Source organism: Crocodylus siamensis, chromosome 3 (assembly GCF_052110815.1).
Source record: "Crocodylus siamensis isolate JL-2025a chromosome 3, ASM5211081v1, whole genome shotgun sequence".
Taxonomy (NCBI): domain Eukaryota; kingdom Metazoa; phylum Chordata; order Crocodylia; family Crocodylidae; genus Crocodylus; species Crocodylus siamensis.
The window spans coordinates 193,634,613-193,655,811 of NC_143397.1; the positions used below are offsets into that span (position 1 = coordinate 193,634,613).

Consider the following 21,199-nt stretch of genomic DNA (forward strand, 5'->3'; position numbering starts at 1 on the left):
AGTGAGTGAATGTATGCATCTTGTGGTTTCCTGGCTCCAACACCAAAGATTTGACTCTCTCAATAATTCTCAACTGATCATCAGGACATTTCATAGTTGTTAGGGGCCGGAAGGGACCTTACAGGTCATCGGATCCAGCCAACTTCAAATTCCTATTTTTTTCCTAGTGTAACTGCAGTATGTTAGAGTACATTGTCAGCATTTTTCTATTTCAGTTTTACTTCCTCCCATAATTTTTTTATCTGAATAAACTCTGCTAGTCTTGGGCAGGTTTGGAGGGTAGACAAAAATTTGCTATAATGGCTCAGAGAAAAGAAGTGCGAAGAGCATCAGTGCTTGTACAAACAGTTTTTAGTACTTTCTTCTTTTAAAGTGTGTGTGTATATTTGAGAAAAAATGTTCTTTCTAAGAAAAAAAAAGTTTTGTCTTTCTCTGTTTTGTAAATGTGACCCTTTTAAACATGGGTGTATTTAATAATATCAAATGTTTTTCATGCCAAGGTGTTTTAAATATTTTAGTAGTAACTATCTCCATGGTACCTACCCTGTACTTGATGGTACAGGATACTCTATTGCTGCTTAGTATTTACAAGCTGTGGAGTCTAAATAGCACTACCCAAAGACCTTACAGTTTAAATTGGTTAAAAGACAGTAGTTTGAAGGTTAGAAAAGCATTCTCATCATTGAGATGGATGGAAAAAGTGCTAGAGGTAGCTGTGAAGAGCAGTTTAAAGAAATAACATGCTTAAGGGAGATCATGAAGCTGCTTCTACAGTAGAAAACCTTTTACCTACATTCCAGAAATGGTGCGGCCGTAGGAGTAACGGATTGAGGCTTTTGTGGCACAGCAGCAGTCTGTCTACCCTAGTGTTTTACTGATACTACCAGTACTATTGCAGGTACTATTTCTGCTAGTATAGACGAGGCAAATTTCCCAGATGTAGTGAACAGTGTGATAGAAGTGCAGATGCCAAGAGTTTTTCAAGGCTAAAAAGAGCAGGTAGGAAGTTGTAGGTAGTACCTGTGGAGTGCATACCAGAGTTAGGGGAAATGAGAAGGTATGCAGGGAAAAAGCCATGTTCCGTATTATAGAGGTAGGTGAAGATTAGGAGCTTGCATTTAATGCAGTAAGAGTTGAGAAGCTAATGAAAGGATTCAGGCGGGGGGGGCATATTCTATGTGAGAGAGTTTTATCTCTCTGATGACCTTGCCATGTAGCTCGAGCGTGGGATGGATTGACCTCCAAAGCATTATGCAAAGCTCTGTTTTCTAGGTATGTGGCAGCTATCTCCTTTCTAATACCTTGCTCTTCCTTTCCCCTTTCTAAAACGGTCTCAGTCTTCTGTCACTACTGCTGTTTGCTCCTTTTCTAATCATTTTAGATGGAGATAAAACTTTACAGATTCATACTTCTGACAGGAAAGTATTCACTAAAGCACTTGCCTAAACTAAAAAAAAAAGTTGCATCTGGATCAGTTGTTCCATGAATTAGGGGACAGTGTTGGGCGCAGTTGAGATTTCAGAACCAAAACGGACTAACTGGGCATTTACTCTCCTATTATATAACACTGTTAACAAACTGAGATTCTGGAAACTTTAAATAAAATGTGATTGCAGTAAGTCTGATTTGGAGTGTTCAAAGATGCAGGTAGTTTGGGAATGCACCGAATGTACATTAGAATAGGTTTTCACAGCTGTAATACTAGTAGTAATTTTTAAGTTGTTGTTTATATTTGGCAGAATATGCTAGCTGAGTCATGCTTTGCTGTTCTGATTTCAGAACTGTAAAACCCAGTAATGGCTTGAGATTCTTGTCTTTTTGCGGAGCTGACACTCATTTGCTACTAGTCCTTAAGTGTAGTTCATGCTGGTTCAATTTTGTTCAAGCAACAAAAAGAGTCTTTCCTCCTTAACTCCCCTCCCCCGACATTAACCCTCATTGGATTAATTCTATATCCTGTCCATCTTGCTACTTTACATAACAGGCCTCATTTGAGCCATCTATCTTTTTGAGCAGTGGAAAATGAATTTGAATCTAAATGTGTAAACATCCATGAAGTGCAGCCGTCTTTGTTTTTAATGTATTGAATCTTCACAGTTTTACGTGTCTCTGCAAATTAAAAATAAATATCCTCTCCAGAGGGATGTTACGTGTTGAAAGACATTTCTTGAATGCCATATTTTCAATATGAAATTCATTGAAGCGTGGCTAGTTTTTAATTTTTTACAAAAAAATATTGGCACCAAAAGTAACCTGTTGAGCTACAAGTTATTCCAGAAAGTAATCATTTGTGCGAAGCATGTTTTGGAAGACTTGACAGTCTCCACATTTGCTCTTTTATACAAGATGTTTTTAGGAGTGTCCTGCACATTGATACCGCATGTTAATAGCATTGATTAACTGTCAAGCAGTGGGTATTGATGAGAAAATGTCCATTGTAAAATTAAATGGTATTACTGAAGACTGTACCATGTTGTTGGTTAGGGAGGTGACTAGACCCAGTAGTCTGTTGTAGGAGTATTAATGTGAGCTCCAGGTTTTTTTTCACATGATTAAAACAGGCCATCTGTTCTTTGTTAAATGTTTACAAAAACAGCTTTTCTCTAAAAGATTTAAGGAGATGTGGGTCTAGTAAACACTCCAATATTTCTGAGCACCTTTTTCACCTTGTTTCAGATAATACCAAAAATAATTCTGCCGCATATCAAACAGGATTAATGCCCATTTTGTGTTTAATCTTTACTGGGTTCTTCCCTGTGGAAGATTAAATTCTGTATCAACCTGCTAAATTATGGCTCCACTTATTACTAAAAGCAGGAGGAAAAATGAGTTGTATGTTATAGTATAAAGATAGTGTGGGATTTTTTTTTCAATTTTTTTGTTAAAATCTGTATCTGTGAATTTTGTAAATAGAAAATGGGGTTATCTCATTAGAAACTGTGACCCTGTAACTAGAGTTAATCCTGTGTAGATTTAAAAAGTAGTACTATTTGAAATAATTCCCTGTGGTAAACTTAAACTAATATTTACCAGTCAAAGCCTGCCCTGCTTCCTTGTCTTCCCTCCCATATCCTCCCCTCTTAAGAAATGGCAGGCAACTGTTACAGAGTAGAGAAATGTATCTTTCAGACCGCTTCCAATCTCTGTCTCCTACTAGGTTTATGTTGCTCCTACACAGCTTCACACTAGGGAGCAATGTGGGGCTGTCAGTTAGGAATATACAGTTTTTTAAAAAGTGCAAAAACAATGATAAACTGTGTCCAAAAATTAGCTTTTGTCATATCTACTTGGAAAAGAAAAGTATAAAATGTACAGGATCATAACTAAGTAACAAATTATAGAATACAAAACTGAAAGAAAGCATAATTGGATGACGATAATATGTTTTATTTTTTTTTCCATTTGGGACAAAAATAAATGAGAACTAATTAGGGCAGACCTAGGGCTGGCTGTTCTATTAATGAATACTTTTGTGGTTAATTATATCTTCTAATACAAAATATTTAAATGTCAGGTATTTTATTTGAACTGGGATGGCTTTTTTTAATTCATGCAATTTGATCTCAGGAATAGGAAGTGAAACTTTTTTTCTAAAAAGATGGGTTTCCATTTTCATACATGGTACTTCTATGTCATGTATAGATTACATACCTTCTAATGCCAAGTGAGTGAATTATTCTTGTGCAAGAGCTTTCTGAAGTAGAGTAACAAACCTGAATATCTATGTTGATATATTAGGAACTAAGTTCATTGTGGTTTTTAAGTGTGTAATAAGTCATGAGTAAGATGAGACAACTAATCTTAATGTCTTGCTGTGAAGTTGGAAAGTTAAAATTGTGACTGCAATCTTAACCCTTTCCATGGCTTTAAGGATAAAGAGGGTTGCAGTTATGACCTAATTTGGCCATGAAGGGTAGGTCCTTTATAAACAGCTCCTGCAAAATATCAAGACCAATAGAAATGATTCTTTAAAAGTAATTTCCATTCAAATAACAGTTTTTAAACATGTTCTATTAAGTAAAGTAAACCTAAATGTTGGCAGTGGTATGTGAGTACCTACAAATAGAAGTGACTTGATAGATTTTAATTCTGCAGATCAAGAATGGTGCAAAAATGCAGTGAAATGGCATAAGAATATGAGAGCATAAGGACATATGAGAGCTAATTTCAACTACTTGGGCATCTTCAGTGCTATCCAGACTGAGTCATCTTCCTTTTTTTAAGGAGCCAAGTTCACGGTAGCGATATTGAAAGGTCAGATCTTTTAGAGAATCCTGGACCATCTGCTTTGGCTCAATTTGCTAGGAAAGTAAAAGGCAGGGGGTGCCTACCAAAACACCTAACTGCAACACATGGTAGAGGGGATATTAAAACTACTTCTATACCTTGCAGTTGAAGCTAACTCAGCTAATTGACAGGGTTCTAAATTAACTGTTTCAGCTCAGGAAAGGGACTGAGATGTTGCTTTGCACAGTTCAGTGACAATTTTGACTCTGTGCATCTGCAGTTTGAAAAAATAAGCCAGTAAGATTTTAGGATGCAAAAGGAATGGAATGGAGAATGTTATGGAGAGTCTTATAATGCTATTATGTAACTGGAAGGGATGTCTCATCTGGAATGCTGTGTGCAGTATGGCATGGTTGCTCCATCTCAAAGAATTTTGCAGAAGTAGAAGGGGTTCGGAGAAGGGTAATGAAAATAATTTTCATGGAAAAATATCCCATGAAGATCAATAACATTAAAATTTATTCTTTGAAAGGTATGGGTAAATGTGCTGTGTAACAAGTAGGAGGTATATCTTTTTTAAAAGGAGAGAAATAAGATGGAATAGGAGACAGATATGTAAAAGCAAATGAGATGGGAAGGTCAATCTATTCTCTGTCTCAAACAAAACCAAGGAGACATTCAAAACTGAATTAAAGAATTCAGACGGCGAATTTAAAACTGATGAAAGGAAACATTTATTTTCACACACCATGTGATTTAAACTGTGGAACTCATTGACTCTGTGTCAGTAAAACCAAAAATTCAGAAAGGTTTCGAAAGATTGGTTGATAATAAGTAGGAGTCTACTTAATTTGTGGTATGTCAATTTGTGTGGAAACCGCAAAAAATTGTGTTGTCTGCAGTTGCCAGGAAATATTGCTTTGGCCACAACTTCCCACAAAATCAACCAAAAATCTACCCAACATACTATAATACGCTGTTTTAGAATGTCCCAGTGCTTACCGCAATAGCAGGACAATCGCTGCACCCATAGATCCTGTGACTTAGAGTTACTGTCTGCTATTGACAGACTAAGTGAAAGCGCCAGTCAGTGACGTGAAAGCTTTTCAGCGCCATCTTATAAGAAGTTAAATGCAATGCCAGTGCCCTTCCACTGATCAGTAGCAAAGGGTGGGGCTGTCAGGAAATGCCCGCAAAATAAGCTCTTCATGCTGCAACCAAGCTGTGAAAATGGCTTTGTCTTGCCTCAAGTTAAGTAGACCCCTAATCATAAGAATATCTAATTATAGTAATTGTGAACTTGGATTGTTTTGGAGTTCAGGGCTGAAGCCAGTTTCAAAGATGGTTAAGGTAATCATCCAGTGGGAGAAAACTTACTGCTATGTAATTGTATTTTCAGGTTGCTTTCCCATTTTCAGATGTATCTGCCATGTTGTTGGTCTTTTAGAAGCAGGAAACTGGATCTCAGGTCTGGACTATGCTTAGACATGCCAATCTTTGTGCAGTTGACTTCTAAAGTGTTTTAAATTTCATGCCATCCCCCTGAATTTTCTCTCAAGACAGGAAGGAAATTATATAATTTATTTTTGTCTCCCATTTCTCCCTCCACCCTCTTTGTACTGTAACACAAAATCCTTCTTTCAATTTAATAGTTGTAATAGAACCTAGAGATCATAGGGAATATTGGAGCATTGGAACATTGTACAAACATTTATGAAGAGTTTATTAGAGACAGGTGTCAAAGGAAATAGAAACACAAATGAAAGGTGAATTGTCCCTGAGTTGTATAGTCACTGACTTATGCAAAAATACAACACAGATCTTCCATCTTCCAGTCCAGTCTTCTCCCCACTCTTCAGAAAGAGCTTCATTGCCTAGTTACTGTTGTTCAAGGTTTTCCTGAGGAGTTGAAAGAAAGTGGTATACTGTGGGTTTGCTGTTGTTGCTTATGTAATGGAAGCATTTATTACCATTACTTGTGGGGGTTTAATCTGTGACAGGAATTTTCAGCTTCTATTGAAAATGTGCAAGAGCACAGTTCCACTGGTAGCAATGTTAATTGTATACTGGGTATATTACTGGATGTCTATGCTGTGGGAAAGCTGCCTTCACAGGTCTACTCTAGTGTTTCAGCTGTTGTTGTCACTGGTGAAATCGCAGCACTGGTAGGCCGTTAAGGGGACAGCTGCTGAAAAGCTGCAGTGCATGCATAATAAATAAAACAGCACTGCTTGGATGCACATTTACCCATATTATACACACACATTAGTCCAGGGGTGCTCAACCCCCAGCCTGTAGACCAGATCCAGACCATAGCCCGCAAGGGTCTCTCTGGGTCTGAACACTTGGTTGTGGGGGAATGGTGGTAAGCAATTGCCATTTCCCTGCTGCCAAATTTCTGGACATCTGGGAAGCCCCATTGACCAGATAAAATGTTAGATTGGCATGGAGAAGTGGAAGCTGGAATGGAGATCTCCGTTGTCTGGAATTTGGCCTTTTATCTCATTCCCCCTCCTCAGGAGAGAGAAAACCAAGAAACAGTTTAATTAAATAAAAGAAAATAAGGCAAGCTGCACAACAAAGTATGCAACTTTACACATGATAAAAATAGTAATAGGGCACCTAACATCTTAGACAGTATCATGCAAGTTTTGGGCTATTTAAGTTGAAGTCCCTGTTAGCAGACAGTGAGTAGATGGAAGTTACTGAGTCTGCCACAGCATCTGGATTGAGTGCAGAACATGACTGAGCATCTGGACTGAATGTTCCTTGCTAGTGTAGAGATCTAGGAAAAGTAGGTCTCAGGAGGTCATAACCTCCTGTTCAAGGCAGGATCATCTTCATCAAAAGCATCCCATACAAGTTTTTATCTAATCTGTTCTTAAAACTGCATGAGCTACTTTTTCTTGCACAACTACCAGGCACAATATGCTTACAAAACCCACAAGAACACCCTCACAGGCCAAGGTTAAAGCAGTGGGATGAGGGCACTATCAACATCCAGCTGCTGTTTGTTAAAATAGACACCTGTGGGACAGCACCATTTGAAGTATTCAGTGAAACCGAACTGAAAATGAGTGTGGTTGCAAAGAGAGCTTGTACACTTGATTCTAGGAACTCTGGGATATGTGCATCAGTGCATAGGTGCATCAATGTTTTTGGGCAGGAACATAGTGCAGTGTGTGTGCTTGAAACTGAATGCTTAGCATGGATGCATGTGTAATTCACTTGCATTTGTTTTAGGTTCTTCACTGTGCTGTGCTCTGTCCAGAGGATACAAACTTGTTATAGCCCTAGCTATTGGTTTTGATTCTTTAGCTTGAACTGTAACAGCTCACCATTCAGACTCTGAAGAGGTCCCCTGTCCAGTCCCTGGTGTGTTGACGGAGATGATGACTGTCATTCCTGTACTAGTACAAATTTGCCCTATTCCTATGCCCTTTTAATTTTCCTATTGTATATATAGAAGTGAACCTTAACAATTGTTCCCAGATAACACACAGTCCATATAGCTAAAAATTACTTGACCCAGATTACATTAAAAATTTTTTTTTACCAGAATATAGAAAAATCTTGAATTGGGCATCTTTATTTTTTTACTTTTACTTTCACATGTTGGATTTTTTGTGGGTTTGTATCTCATTTTAATTTTGTATTTGCTATAGATGATACTTTAAAACTATCCTGTTACAGTGTTAATCACAGAGTAGGAATACTTGTATTTCACTGTATAGTATTGTTCTGAAATGGTGCAAGTTAACTTCTGTTTTCCTGTCTCCCTCATGACCCCTTACCCCAAAGTAACTCAACAAATTCTCTTTTTAAGCAAGCAGTCTTAAAGAGATCAGAGATTTTCTTCATTATGAATTACTAATTTAATATCTATTTCTATTTCTTAGCATTCTCCATCGGAACCCTTTTTAGAGAAACCAGTGCCGGATATGACTCAGGTTAGTGGACCGAATACCCAGCTAGTGAAAAGCGATGATTATCTGCCATCAATTGAGCAGCAGCCACAGCAAAAGAAGAAGAAAAAGAAAAATAATCACATTGTTGCAGAGGGTCCCAGTAAAGGTTTTGGTAAGGAAGATTTTCCTAGTGGGCTTGACAGCCAGGATCTAACCAGGAACTCAGCAGATTGCTCACAGGAAGAAAAAAAGAAAAAGAAGAAGCCCAAGGCAAAAAAAGAGCCGAAGGATCCTAAGGAACCCAAGGAAAAGAAGGAGCCGAAGGAACCCAAGACCCCCAAAACCCCTAAGACCCCCAAAGAGCCAAAGGAAAAGAAAGCAAAAAATGCCACACCAAAACCCAAGACCAGCAAAAAGACAAGGTATGTCAGAAAATATCTTTGCAGTGTGTTGTGGGTTTGCATTCAAGCAAAAATAATGTACTATATGTATCTGTGGGGTTTTAAAAATCCATACTGAAAGAAGAAAGGAAAAAAAATCCCATTTTCTTGGCTTGCAGTTATCTACTTTGATATTGCTGAGGAATTTCCAGATGTTTGTTCAGATTCCTGATTTATTGATTTGTAATTAATTTAAATGAGGTGGAGAGGTCAAAGTCCATGTAGTTGATTTTGCTTTTTTAACGCTTCAGAATCACTGGATCTATTGGATTTTTAACTGACTCCTTTTTATTACCATCAGTGATGTTTGTCATTCTAATTCGAGCATTAAGAAATTCAGTCACATTAGGATCACACTTAAACAGAGGTTACCAACCTCTGTTATCAGCAGTAACACAAGCTTAACTTAAATGGGGAGGTGGGTCTAAAGAAGTATTTTTACTAAGGCCTTGTCTAGATGTGCCACTTCTAGCAATGAATTCTGCCTGCATAGCTAAAATGGTATAGCACCTTCATATGGACACATTTATACTGGGATAGTAGTATATACCATGTCCCATAAACTATATGGCATTTCTATATAACTATATTCACATTAATTATTTGATTAGATTATTTTAGTAAAAAGTTGAGCTCCTAAGTAAAAGAAAAAAAAATCTCTAATACCAAACCTCCCCTTCCCACCAAAACAAAGCAAACCTTTGTTGATCTGATCTCGCAACCCTGTTTTATGAGTTGGAACAGAAAAATTAAGTATCTCACTCTGTTATTGTGATATTTTTGTAAGAGGCAAAGTTAAAATCTTACTAGGCAGCATGAGGGAGATCAAATGGTAGATATACAGGCGTATGTATGGTGTGTTTATAAGTAACAAGAACCTGGGGTTCCAAAGCATCTCATTCACATACAGACACATGCAAGTAAGAATATAAATGTTCTTTCGGAAAGGAGAACTAAGAAGGAGAAAAGCATTAAAACTGATTTTTTTCATTTGTACTTTAAAATTTCTTACAACTGTTCTGAACCTGTTCCAAACATCTGAATCTGTTTTTCAAGATGTGGCCAACGTTAGAAAATATAACTTCCAGATGGAAGCACAGCCAGACCTGGTTAATCTGAATCAGTTTGTGATTTGTATTAGGGCTTTAAAAATTGCAATTAACAAATCAGCTTTGTGTGTATTCTACAAAGTTAGACTACTGCTTAATATGTTGATACAGCTTTATGGGTACATGAAGCTCAAGTAGCAAGATATGACTGTTTCTTTTAATAAGGGGGATAGTTTCTCTGGACAGAAAGCAGAGGAAGTACTTATTGAAGAATCTGTGTAAACTTGCTGGTTGTATCTGCTTATATAATGAGGCAAAAATAAATATTTATGTTATGTTCTGGATTGTTGAAATCTACTGATCAGTTTATACAAACAGTAACATTCTAGTTACAGCATACAGTAGATTCTACTTGAATGTATGTGGTGGATTTAAAGCAGATCTCAAACTATTATGTTTTTAGAAACAATACTTTTCTCAGCTACCTAAGTAGGTTAATTGTTTGTGTGGGGGAAAACATTCATAGATTTTTAAAACCAGAAGGGGAGTGTTGATCTTTTATTTTGACCTCTTGCATAACACATTCCTAACAGCAGCTTTTGCATCAGAAGAGGAAGACACGAGATTTTATCTAAAAGTACACCTTAACTGCACAACTTGTCAATTGAATGCTATTAATATTATTTAACAAATACTAAGGTTAACAAGAATTCATTTAAAAAAAATAAATTTTAGCATTGGAGACGTGTAGAGGGTGAGATTTGGCCATGCACCCCCTGGAAAGCCAGCTGTGAAACTGTAAGTGCCAGTGGAAGTGCACTTCCAGTTTCACTCCTGGCTTGGTGATCAGCCTCTGGGGGACACCCTCCCTTCCCCCCCCCAATTGGTGATCTGGTGCCCCCCCCCAGACTTGGGAGGCACCAGATGCCCATGATTTTTAGGTTTCTATTAATTGTGATTCACACCAGACTGCAGAATCTATCAGACTCTGCATAGCTATATCTAGCAAAGCCTTGCAGGTCACCCCAAGCCTAAGTAATGGGACATGACTATGGTGGTGGGAAAATGGCTTTTCCTTCCACAGAACATATTGTTGCTCTTAAATGTGTAAAGGAGAGGCTTTGTTCTCTCTTCTCTTGCAACCTTCTGCTCAAGATGTACTGCACAGTTGACTAATTAACTGCAGTAAACATCCTAGCATCTACATGTGCGCCCTTATTAGGGTGCATGAAACTAATAAACTCTGCAGCAGGGTAGGACTTGTAAGTACAAATCCTACCCTGCTGCAGTTTTTTTTGTGCGCAGCAGCGCATGAGTAGACACTGAGCCGGCTGGTTGGTGCGTGAGGGTGCTTCAGTGTTGGGGCTGCCTGCTGGCTAGACCTGCACTGAAGCACCTTGTGCCCCAGTCAGTCCCTCTGCAGCACATTGAGCCCAGTCGAAACAGCCCTGGGCTGGCAGGCTGACCCCATGAATGCCCTGCCAGCCGGGACTGCTATGACCAGACTCAGTGTGCCCTGCTCTGGGCACGCGTGTAAACCGTGCACCTGGGAACAATAAACTGTGGAGCAGTAAGCTCTGCAGTTTGCTGCCCATTAGTAGTATGTGTAGACATGCCTTATGTAACTAAAGAGTTTAAATCATTGATACGTCTCTTAGTTACTACATGTTACTTTCTGTTCTGTGAGAAACGTGAACTGGGGAATATTAATAGCCACTAGGACTTGCTTATGTATGGCTTAGGAAAAGAGTATGTTCATAGTCACAGACTTGACTTGCCATTGCAAGTCATCTTTCCAACCCGTGTACTCAAGCAGATTTATAAGGAAGATAGATCTGGTGATTTACTGGGGGACATGTTGCTAAAGAATATAACTTCTGTCAAAGTACTTTGGCCTGTGATTGTGAGGCAATACCACATATTGAAGAATCTGCCTAGTGACTTATAGATAACTGAGCCAGGATTTTAACAGGAACTAACCCCTGAACTATTAATCTGTTGGTCAGTATTTCCTCTGCTCAAAGGAATCGTCATTGAGATGTGACGATTTCATGGTGCTGTCACTAGGAAGGACGTAACAGCACAATATCAGAGATGTCCAAAATGTATGCAACTAAATGTAAATTCTGAATTGCACAATCATGTAGACAGAATTTGTGGTGGTACAAGTAACAAAGTGTTTGGATTACTTTAGCACTAGTGTTTATAGTTCTACAGTAGTTTGATTCTGAGCATTGAGTATCATTATTGGTGGTTTTGTGTTATAAAATGCTAATGTGATATTGGTTATTTTCATCATATAATAAGCTAACTTGACTGGATATTAAAATCCATTTTTCTAAGGGATGGAAGAAATGATTGAAAAGACCGCAGAAAGATGTGGGTATGTACATAATCTCAGGAAATAAGGTAGTTCCTTTCTGAATCCATCATAAAAGTTGATTCAAGTAGTACAAGAGGAAATCAAAAATAAAACAACCCTTCACCCCACTCAAACCAAAAGGACAGGAAAAATGTGAATTGCATTCAAGTATAAAATGATGAAATATACAAAGTGCCAGATTATTTTAATTAAAGTGTATATTTTTAATAAGATGGCACGATCCTTGTATTGACCATGGAAGTGTTTTATTAAAAAAGAATACTCTCCCTTTAGTTTGGGACAAGCCTCATAGAAATGTATCACCTGCCTCACTGACTTGGCAGAGGTGAACAAAGAGATAGGACAACAGAAATTTACATGATAGTACTTCTGGTATAATAACACCACAGAAATGTAGTGAACTTCAAAACACTTTGCTAACAAACTTCACTGTAGAGTTGGTGTCTTTGGAAAGCTAGTCTATCCATTAGCTGGATGTAATGAAACTTGGAATAGCATGGCCCTAACAGCAATAGAAAAAGATGTGCAAATGGCAGCTGGAAGAAATGGAGTTAAAGGGAGCACTGTGGAGAGTTTGCACATACTTTACTACAAATAAAACTGCAGATGACAAAACAGAAGTCTGCTTCATGGAATTAAATGCCCGCACCAAGAATTATGTGCAGCATCAAAGCTGAACTCTGCTACCTGTTTCTCTATCAATAACTTGCTGAGCTACCAGGCTGAAAATAAGTTTTTCTCCCTTCTTCAGTTTGTTTGTTTATTTATTACATATGAACTGTATAAATCTCTGAAAAGACTTAGGTTATTCTAGAGGAGTCTTCACACTACATCACTTCACCCCAGACTGGAGAAAGTTCTTCAGTTGCAGTATTTTAGAGGAGTTGTAAGAAAGTTTCTTACCTCTGAGAGGAAAACTCCCTTTAGTTTGAGGAAGGAGAAGAAATAAGAAATGTATCTTTTTATGTTGTCCAGTGTTTTTAGCCTAGATCCATGCAGCTTTCCTTAAAGAGATCCTGTAAGATTTTGTGCCATCTATCTAGTTGTTTTCTTGATCCATTTGAAACATGGTTCAAAACTGTAGGGTGAATGACTTTGGTGAGCACAGGTACAATTGATAAATTATGTCTGAAAAGGAGCAAATGGATTCCTGACTCATTTGCATTTGTACTGCCTGGAAAAGCTGTATGTCAAGAGAACTTGGAGTACAGGGTGTTTCATATATGTATTTTATCCTACTGCCTGTCTGCTAGGGGGAAGTCTAAACCTTTTAAACAAACTATAACAAAAATGAGAACAGCCTCCAGCTGGGTGCATTAAACGAATCTTTTGAGTTTTCTATACTCTGAGCTTCTCATAGCTTGCTGGGGGATCACCATCTTTTGTAACACCTTAAATGTTGAATTGTGTGCATCTTTCTTGCTGCTTTCTGAGATTAAGTTCCACTCCTCCTGTGCCCCCAGCACCTGCACATGAAAGCTGCTGGAATGGGAAATGGTAGTGCAACATCTTCTCATCAACAGAGGATAAAAGCAAACATTTTCTTCTCCCATTCCCACCAAAACTGAGGGGTCTCCATTTTGGGTCTCCATTTTGCCTGCTTGTAGTTCTACCTTGAAGTACAATCACAGAAAACCGGTTGCAAGGATCATTTGATGTTCTTGAGGATATCGGAGAATGAGAATGTGGTAAGGCCAGTTGGTTTGCCACTTCTCCGCTCTGCTGTTCAGGTGGAATGGGCAGCTGAACTCAGTTGCTGGGCATGGTGGGCTGTTAGGTCTATTTGTTAGGAGCAGGTTGGTGGGCATATTATGTTGAGTATTGTCTTTTAATGCAGACCTTGTATCAAAAATTTGTGTGAAGGATAATGAAATTAAATGGGGGAGGGGAAGATGAGCTGTTTAATGGTTGGAGCTATTCATCTTGGGAACTTTTTAGACCACTGTAAAAGCATCCATGCAATCAATGCCCTGGTGGCCCTTTTAAAATTATGCTAATTAACATATCTGGTTGTTACCCCAGAGCAGAGTAAAAAACCCAACAATATAAATATGAGAAGAGCTGTTGCCCTCCTCATTCAGTCTTGTGGAAGATGACACTTTTCTGATATTTTTAAATGAGGTGATTCAGCTTTCCCAGGTCCAGATGCTTGACCTAACTCCTTTGGGCTGCTGGTTGTCAAACTGACACAAAGCACTGTTTTGTAGAACTGCATTCTTGTCTCAGACTTTTAGTTCTTTCTTCTTTTTTCCCTGTTATCCTGCTTACTTTTTTTTTTGTTCCCATGCCCTCATTTTTCTGTATTATTTTTTCTTCCTGTGCCATTCTGTGGGTTGTGGTCCTAGTGTGATTCCCTTTGGACAGCAGACTGTGTTGGTGTAAGGATTAAGAATGTAAAACAAGCAGTCCATTTTGGATACCCAGCTTGCAAACAATATAGCTATCTGGTGACATCTATCATAAACAGGCTTTTTTGAAGTAAATTGTGGTTTTCTGTTCTTTGTTTTATTTTTTTTAAATTTAATTTGCACTAGGCTGATGACTTGATGCTAGGAACCAAGTAGTGGCTATGACTGAAGTACACAATTTGTCTGTATACAATTACCTTGCATTTTATTGCAGTACTTTCCACATGTTCCAGAAAAGTTAGGAAAAACCTATCAAGTATGTAGTAGGTGTTTTAACATACAAATGCAAGCACCTATGGTGTTTAGTTTTCTAAAATACATTTTATGTAACTAAATTTGTATTAGCCACTAATTTTAATTACCTCTGTCTTAACTACGTAAATGTCAAATGGTTTTGTTTGATTGACTCGTGTAGTATATTTAGCCAGGTACTTATAGTGGGGTTCTAAGGGTTGCTTAGCAGTTCTAAACAAAAGTAGAGAGCAAAGCCGAATTGTCGACAGCTGCAGGAAGCTGATGTTCAGACCTACCAGGTGAAGTCTAATCCTACTGGGCCTACAGCGTGAAGAACCTGGATGCAAATCTTCATGTAGTGTAGAGCCTTGTTGCGGTGGCTTTTTCTTTTAACCTTTTTTCCTTTGTGTGAAGAAAGCTCTAGATCACTAGGTTTTTAAAATTGCAATTAAAAAGTTTTTATTTGTTCATTAAAGCTAAACATAGGAAATGAAGAAAAATTCTCTGTGGACCGATTCAGATTATTTCCCTATATCCATAGAACTTAGTGTGTATACTTGCATTGCACTGACATTGCCAGAGGGCAGTTTAAAATACTGCCCGAAAGTACTTGGTTACATATCTCTGTTCCTGCAAGATTTAGTAGTTTAAAGCACAGCGTGTACACGTAGGTCATGAAAGGCAGAAATGAAGGTGTTTAGCTCAAATCCCCTATCTTTACTACCTGGGAAAGGTCTGATAGAGTTTAGAAAGGAATCTTTGTGCAGTTAGATCTCCTATAAGTACCTCACTTGGTTGCAAGTTCTTTGTCTGAATCTTTCTGTGTGATAAGCACTTGGAGATGCTGTATGACTCAAACAATTGTGGACATTCCATAGAGCATTCTTCGGAGGGGCAGACAGACAATCATTAGCACTTTCCTGCCTTTCAGCAAATTGGTATTTTATCAAACCTAGGCTATGTTATTCTTCAAGACATTAAGCCTGTTATTCATATGTGATAGTGCACCCAGGGCACAGTAACTACTACTAAATTTAATTGTATGCTTTGCTCTGATTTATAGAGGTCACCAGTGAAAAGCACTAGCCTGTCAACTCACTTTACCTGGCAGTGGTTCAAATCCCTGACAGGCTTACCTTTGATTTAAACAAATTTGAGAAATATGTAAAGTTTTGGAAGCAGTTTTGCACTGATTTGATAAAAGAAACCACAAAACGCTGCAGCGCAGGTGTTGAGAATGTTTGAAAGCTGATTGAGAGAAGCAGATGGCTTTAGTCAGTGGCATCCAGCCAAAAGAGCAGGTGCTGGTCATGTGACCGCTGGTTACCAGGGTAATCTGATTGCTCTTGGCGTGCAGATGAAAGGAAAGGGGCCCAGTGTTCAGCTGTAGTATTGTATAATTTGTGGCAGTTAGAGCGGAAATAAATGCTGGAAATGGAGCCTCATAGTAGGGGAGACTTCTGTCCATGTGTAGCATACACACTAAGATGGTTGGAAGGGGAACTGTTGTGTAGATTATTATTATTTTTTTTAAATGATTTGTCTTATGTGGCTCTTCAATTGAATCAAACTTTTCAGAGCACTGACAGGGTTTTATCTGAGCTATATTATTGTGCCCTAGAATTTTGCTGTGATTTTTTTTTAACTGTATTTTTAAAACTCCCAGTATGCTTAAATGTAAACATTAAACATCTTTTGAACATTGTTTTTACATGTAAAATGCATTAAAGAGAGGGAAAAGACAACTCTAGTCAAAACATCCTATAACTACATTTTAAGTTTTTTAGCTCTGCAAATGAGCTTTCATTTCAATATGCTTATTTATCACAATAAGTTTAAGGCTGACTTTTGTTTTGGAGGTTCACAGGGTATAGAATTACAAAGATTTTTGGAGGGTTTTGTCTTTTTTTAAAACCAAAATTTAAAAGCAAGATTTGGAACAGGTTCAGATATATATTCCTTAGTTTTCTGAGGAACAGCACTGAAAAAAGACGCTGTTCAGAAGTGCCTGAAATAAGGTTTGGCTGTTTAAATGTTTCATTTGTCAAATACCAACATGTAATTCTATGCTAAGAGATGTTCTGTGAACGTTTTAGCAAAAACGTTTGCAACTCTAAAAACAAACCAACCAACCCAAAGTGTTTGTCAAATAAGCAAGAGTCAGGAGGTTGGTTGAGCACCTAAAACAACCCACAAACTTACATAAAGCTTCAGAGAGGAGTACATTTTACAATTCCTTTAAAACTTTTCCTCAGTTTTCAATTCTTGTTTCATTTTACAAGTGTGATGTATATCATTATATATGTCAAATTACATATATATTCCAGATCTTTGTATTCAGTTTGAACATGGGGTCTCTAATCTAAACTTGTGTTTTGATGCATGCCTCCTTTGCTAGCTAGTTGCTTTAAATACATGTTATATACCTAGACAGTGTTTTAAATAAAATTAGAGATTGAAAATTCAAGGGGGGAACTTTTTCTTCCAGAATATTAGTTTGGGTTTGTAGGCTACTGGCATTTTTTTTCTTTTTAAGGAAAATCATTGGAATATATGGGCAGAGAATAAAGGGGAAATGGAGCAATTTGGGAAAATAATCTGTCTGGCTATTATGGGCAGTACAAATCTGGGGTGGCCAAATGAAATGTAATTAATTGTGTCTGCACAAATTAATCAACACCTGCAGATTTTGGTTGTAGTGACTGAGTGGGGATATCGGTTCTGAGACTGGAAATGAAATCTGCTATCTTGTCTGAGTTTTCTGAGGAACAACATTGGAAGTGCAGTATAAAATGGAGGATGATCTCATTCATTCAGAGGTTTTGGCAAATTCCTCTGGCTCAGCTCAGCTAACTGTTTGGCTTGCATTGGTTTCAAGAAAAGTTCATGTGGTACCTTCCCTCCTGTGTATTAGGGTGTTCGACTACTGGTTAGACTGCTGGACTGATTCTTATTTTAGTCTTCCATTTCAGGCTCTTGCCAAGTGTGCTACTCAGTACATCCAAGATTAAGTACAGGCCAGATCAGCAGATTGACCTTGACAAGGGAAGTGTGGTACTATGTTAAAATGATTGAAGTCATTGATATACTTTAGTTCCTTGCATGAGGCAAAGGAATTAAAATAATGAAAAAACTGATGATAAAAATGTTTTTGTTGTTTGACCATATCATAGTACACTTTTCTTAAAATACATTTGGCTCAAGCGTTGATCAGATATATCTTAATTTTAGTAACAAGAAATCTGACTCAGAAACTAGTGCTGTGAAGAAAAAGGTCAACAAGGGAAAGGAAGGTTCTGAAAACTCCGATTTGGAAAAAACACCACCAGCATCTCCTCATGAAGATGATGATGATCCAGGTGTTCAGGTAATACCATCATTCTCATATTCAAGCCCTAATTGTATAGCACTTAGTAATCTTATATGTATGTAACACACAAACAGCCACTTCACCTTTGTTATAGAGAAGCTTCTATTTTTTCTTTGCTGTCTGATGAAGTATACCAAGAAAGGTGAGAATTGGAGATCCTAGTGGTAAATTGTTTAATAAAAGAAACTCTCCTGGTTTGCATCTTTGTTTTACTAGTTTGCCGGCTCTGTATACGTACCAGTGACTTGCACATTTTTTTTTATTTTTTTTTTTAATTTCAGTCCCCATACTATATTTTGAGTCTGGGTTATCTAATCTTGTTTTATATTTATAATGAAAAGCCTTTATGTAACCTAACTTTGAGATGCTTGTTTAGTTCTTTTTTTCTCGATGAGCTCTGTATGTTAGGAATGAGCATGGCCAAGGGGAGAGAGAGAGTGAATGAGTGTAGGGGCAGCTTCTGTTGCTGCTGCACGTACTATAGCTTGTTTAGTGGATAGAAGGCTTTGATCTCTAGGACTGTTAAGTCACCTACTTCAAGAGTCCCAAGTAAGTTCCCTTCAGAATTTAAGTAGCTTCCCTCAACAGCAATACCAAGACTATAGCAGTCTGTGATGTCACCAAAAAGACAGAGTCTAGAATGGAAAAGCTGCCAATGAGTGGTCCTTTAGTGAAGGGGTGGCCAACTTGTGGCAGGGGTGCCACAAGTGGCAAAGGTAGTCTCTTTGTGTTGCATGTTGGGGAGGGGACAGGCAGCAGAAATCATAGCAACAGATGAAGCAGGGGAAGAGAATCAGTGGCCCTCAGGAACGGTGTAGGGCCAATTTGTGACATACCTATCAAAAAGTTTGGCCCCACTACTTTAGTGCCTGCCACAGTTCATGACTTCCATTTCACCACAAAGCTCAGAGAATTTAGTATGATTTAAAAGTAACATGTAAGAATTTAACTTTAAAAACCAACAATAGTTACTTTCCTGATAGCACTCCTCTAAAACAGTATCATCTTGGGATATTGTACTCCGAAACAGAAGCATGGATATAGGAGTATGGCATTAGCATATCTTATTGGTACATTTTTAATTATATGCCAAGTGCTCCTTTTAACCTGGTTAATGGGGGAATTAGCACGTGTTCCTGATGCAGAGATACCTTAAGAGGAGTTTCATAGTTTCTAGGGTCGGAGGGGACCTGAGCAGATCATCTAGTCCGACCCCCTGCCATGGCAGGAAAGAATACTGGGGTCAAACGACCCCAGCAAGACGTTCATATAACCTCGTCTTAAACACCCCCAGGGTAGGAGCCTGCACCGCTTCTTCTGGATCCCCCCCGACTAGTTTATAACAGGCCACAAGATCCCCCCTCAGCCTTCTCTTTTGGAGGCTGAACAGGTTCAGGTCCCGTAGCCTCTCCTCATAAGGCCTGCCCTGCTGTCTCCTGATCATAGGAGTGGCCCTCCTCTGGACCCTCTCCATGCTGTCGACATCCCTCTTGAAGTGTGGCGCCCAGAACTGGACGCAGTACTCCAACTGCGGCCTGACCAGTGCCACATAGAGGGGGAGAATCACCTCTTTTGACCTGCTCGAGATGCATCTGTGGATGCATGACAAGGTGTGGTTGGCCTTCCTTACTGCCTCCCCACACTGCTGGCCCATGTTCACCTTGGAGTCATTGATGACCCCCAGATCCTTTTCTGCCTCCGAGCTGACAAGAGGGGAGTTCCCCAACCTGTAGGTATGGTGCCGGTTCTTCCTCCCCAGGTGCATCACCTTGCACTTGTCTGTGTTGAATCCCATCCTATTCTCATCCACCCACCCTTGTAACCTGTCTAGGTCTGATTGTAGCCTGTTGCATCCTTCCAGTGTGCCCACGTCCCCCCACATCTTAGTGTCATCAGCAAATTTAAACAGGGTGCTTTTTACCCCCTCTGTCCCAATCACTGATGAAGATGTTGAACCGTGAGGGTCCAAGGACCGAGCCCTGTGGAACCCCACTGCCCGCATCCCTCCAGGTTGAGAAGGACCCATCCACTACCCCCCTCTGGGTGCGGCCCTCCAGCCAGTTGGTGACCCATTTGACTGTGTGGGTGTCTACACCACAGCCCCCCCAGTTTCTTAATGAGAACGGGGTGAAAGACAGTGTCAAAAGCCTCCCGGAAGTCCAGGAAGACTATGTCCACTGCTACCCCTGCATCTTATGATTTGGTGATCTGATTGCAAAAGGCCACAAGGGTTTGTCTGACAGGACCTGCCACTGGTGAACCCGTGTTGGTTGCCCCTAAGCCTGCAGTCCCCTGCTGGCCCCTCCTGGATGTGTGCCAGCATAATTTTCTCAAACAGCTTGCCTAGGATCGAGGTAAGACTAACTGGCCTATAGTTTCCTGGGTCCTCCTTTCTGCCTTTTTTGAAGATGGGGACCACGTTGGTCCTCTTCCAGTCCTCCGGTACCTCACCAGAGCACCACGAGTGCTCGTAAAGCCGTGCCAGGGGACTTGCAATGACCTGGGCCAGTTCCTTTAGAACTCTAGGGTGGAGATCATCCGGGCCGGCTGAGTTGAATACGTCCAACCCCTCAGAAGCTCCCTAACTAAATCCTTGCTAAGTCTCGGGGCAGTGTTTTTTTTGCTGATCAGTTTATATAATAACAATGTATTGACACCTGTCTTTATGGTATTTACAGTTGAGAACTAATGGGATAAAAGCTTCTTTCTAATCTATTCTGAGAGAGAACTTTAATAATTAGGACTTCTTGTTTTTTTTCTTTTCGCAAATGATACAGCAGGTTATACTTGGCAATAAGCATTAATTCTCGTAACAGTGAGAAATTTCATTTGTGCCTTTAACATTGGTTTGCTCACTTACACTGTATGTTTTACTACGCTGACTTATATTTTCTCAAGGTAACTTTACTTTCTTGTTCAAGTGTTTTTTAATAAGTTTAACAGTAGGCTTGTACATGATCATTTTTATAAAATATCCAATTTAATAAAAAATAAGGAAGCTTTTTATTTTATTCTTAGTATTTCATAGATTTCATAAACATTAGGGCTGGAAGGGACCTCGGGAGATCATTGGGTCCAGCCCCCTGGCCAAAGGGCAGGAAGTAAGCTGGGGTCATAGGATCCCAGCAAGACAAGCATCCAATTTACTCTTGAAGGTGTTCAATGTAGGTGCTTGAACCA

General features: G+C 39.0%; 1 protein-coding gene across 5 annotated transcripts in view; it reads left to right on the plus strand.

Annotated features, from left to right (window-relative positions):
• Positions 1-21,199, plus strand: part of CHD7 (chromodomain helicase DNA binding protein 7) — a 167,086-nt gene that overhangs the window by 86,655 nt on the left and 59,232 nt on the right. For all 5 annotated transcript variants that reach the window (XM_090040040.1, XM_090040039.1, XM_090040044.1 and 2 more), the window contains 2 exons: positions 8,127-8,557; positions 17,881-18,016. In XM_090040040.1, coding sequence (XP_089896166.1) covers positions 8,127-8,557; positions 17,881-18,016 — 567 coding nt within the window. The remainder of the gene's footprint in view (positions 1-8,126; positions 8,558-17,880; positions 18,017-21,199) is intronic.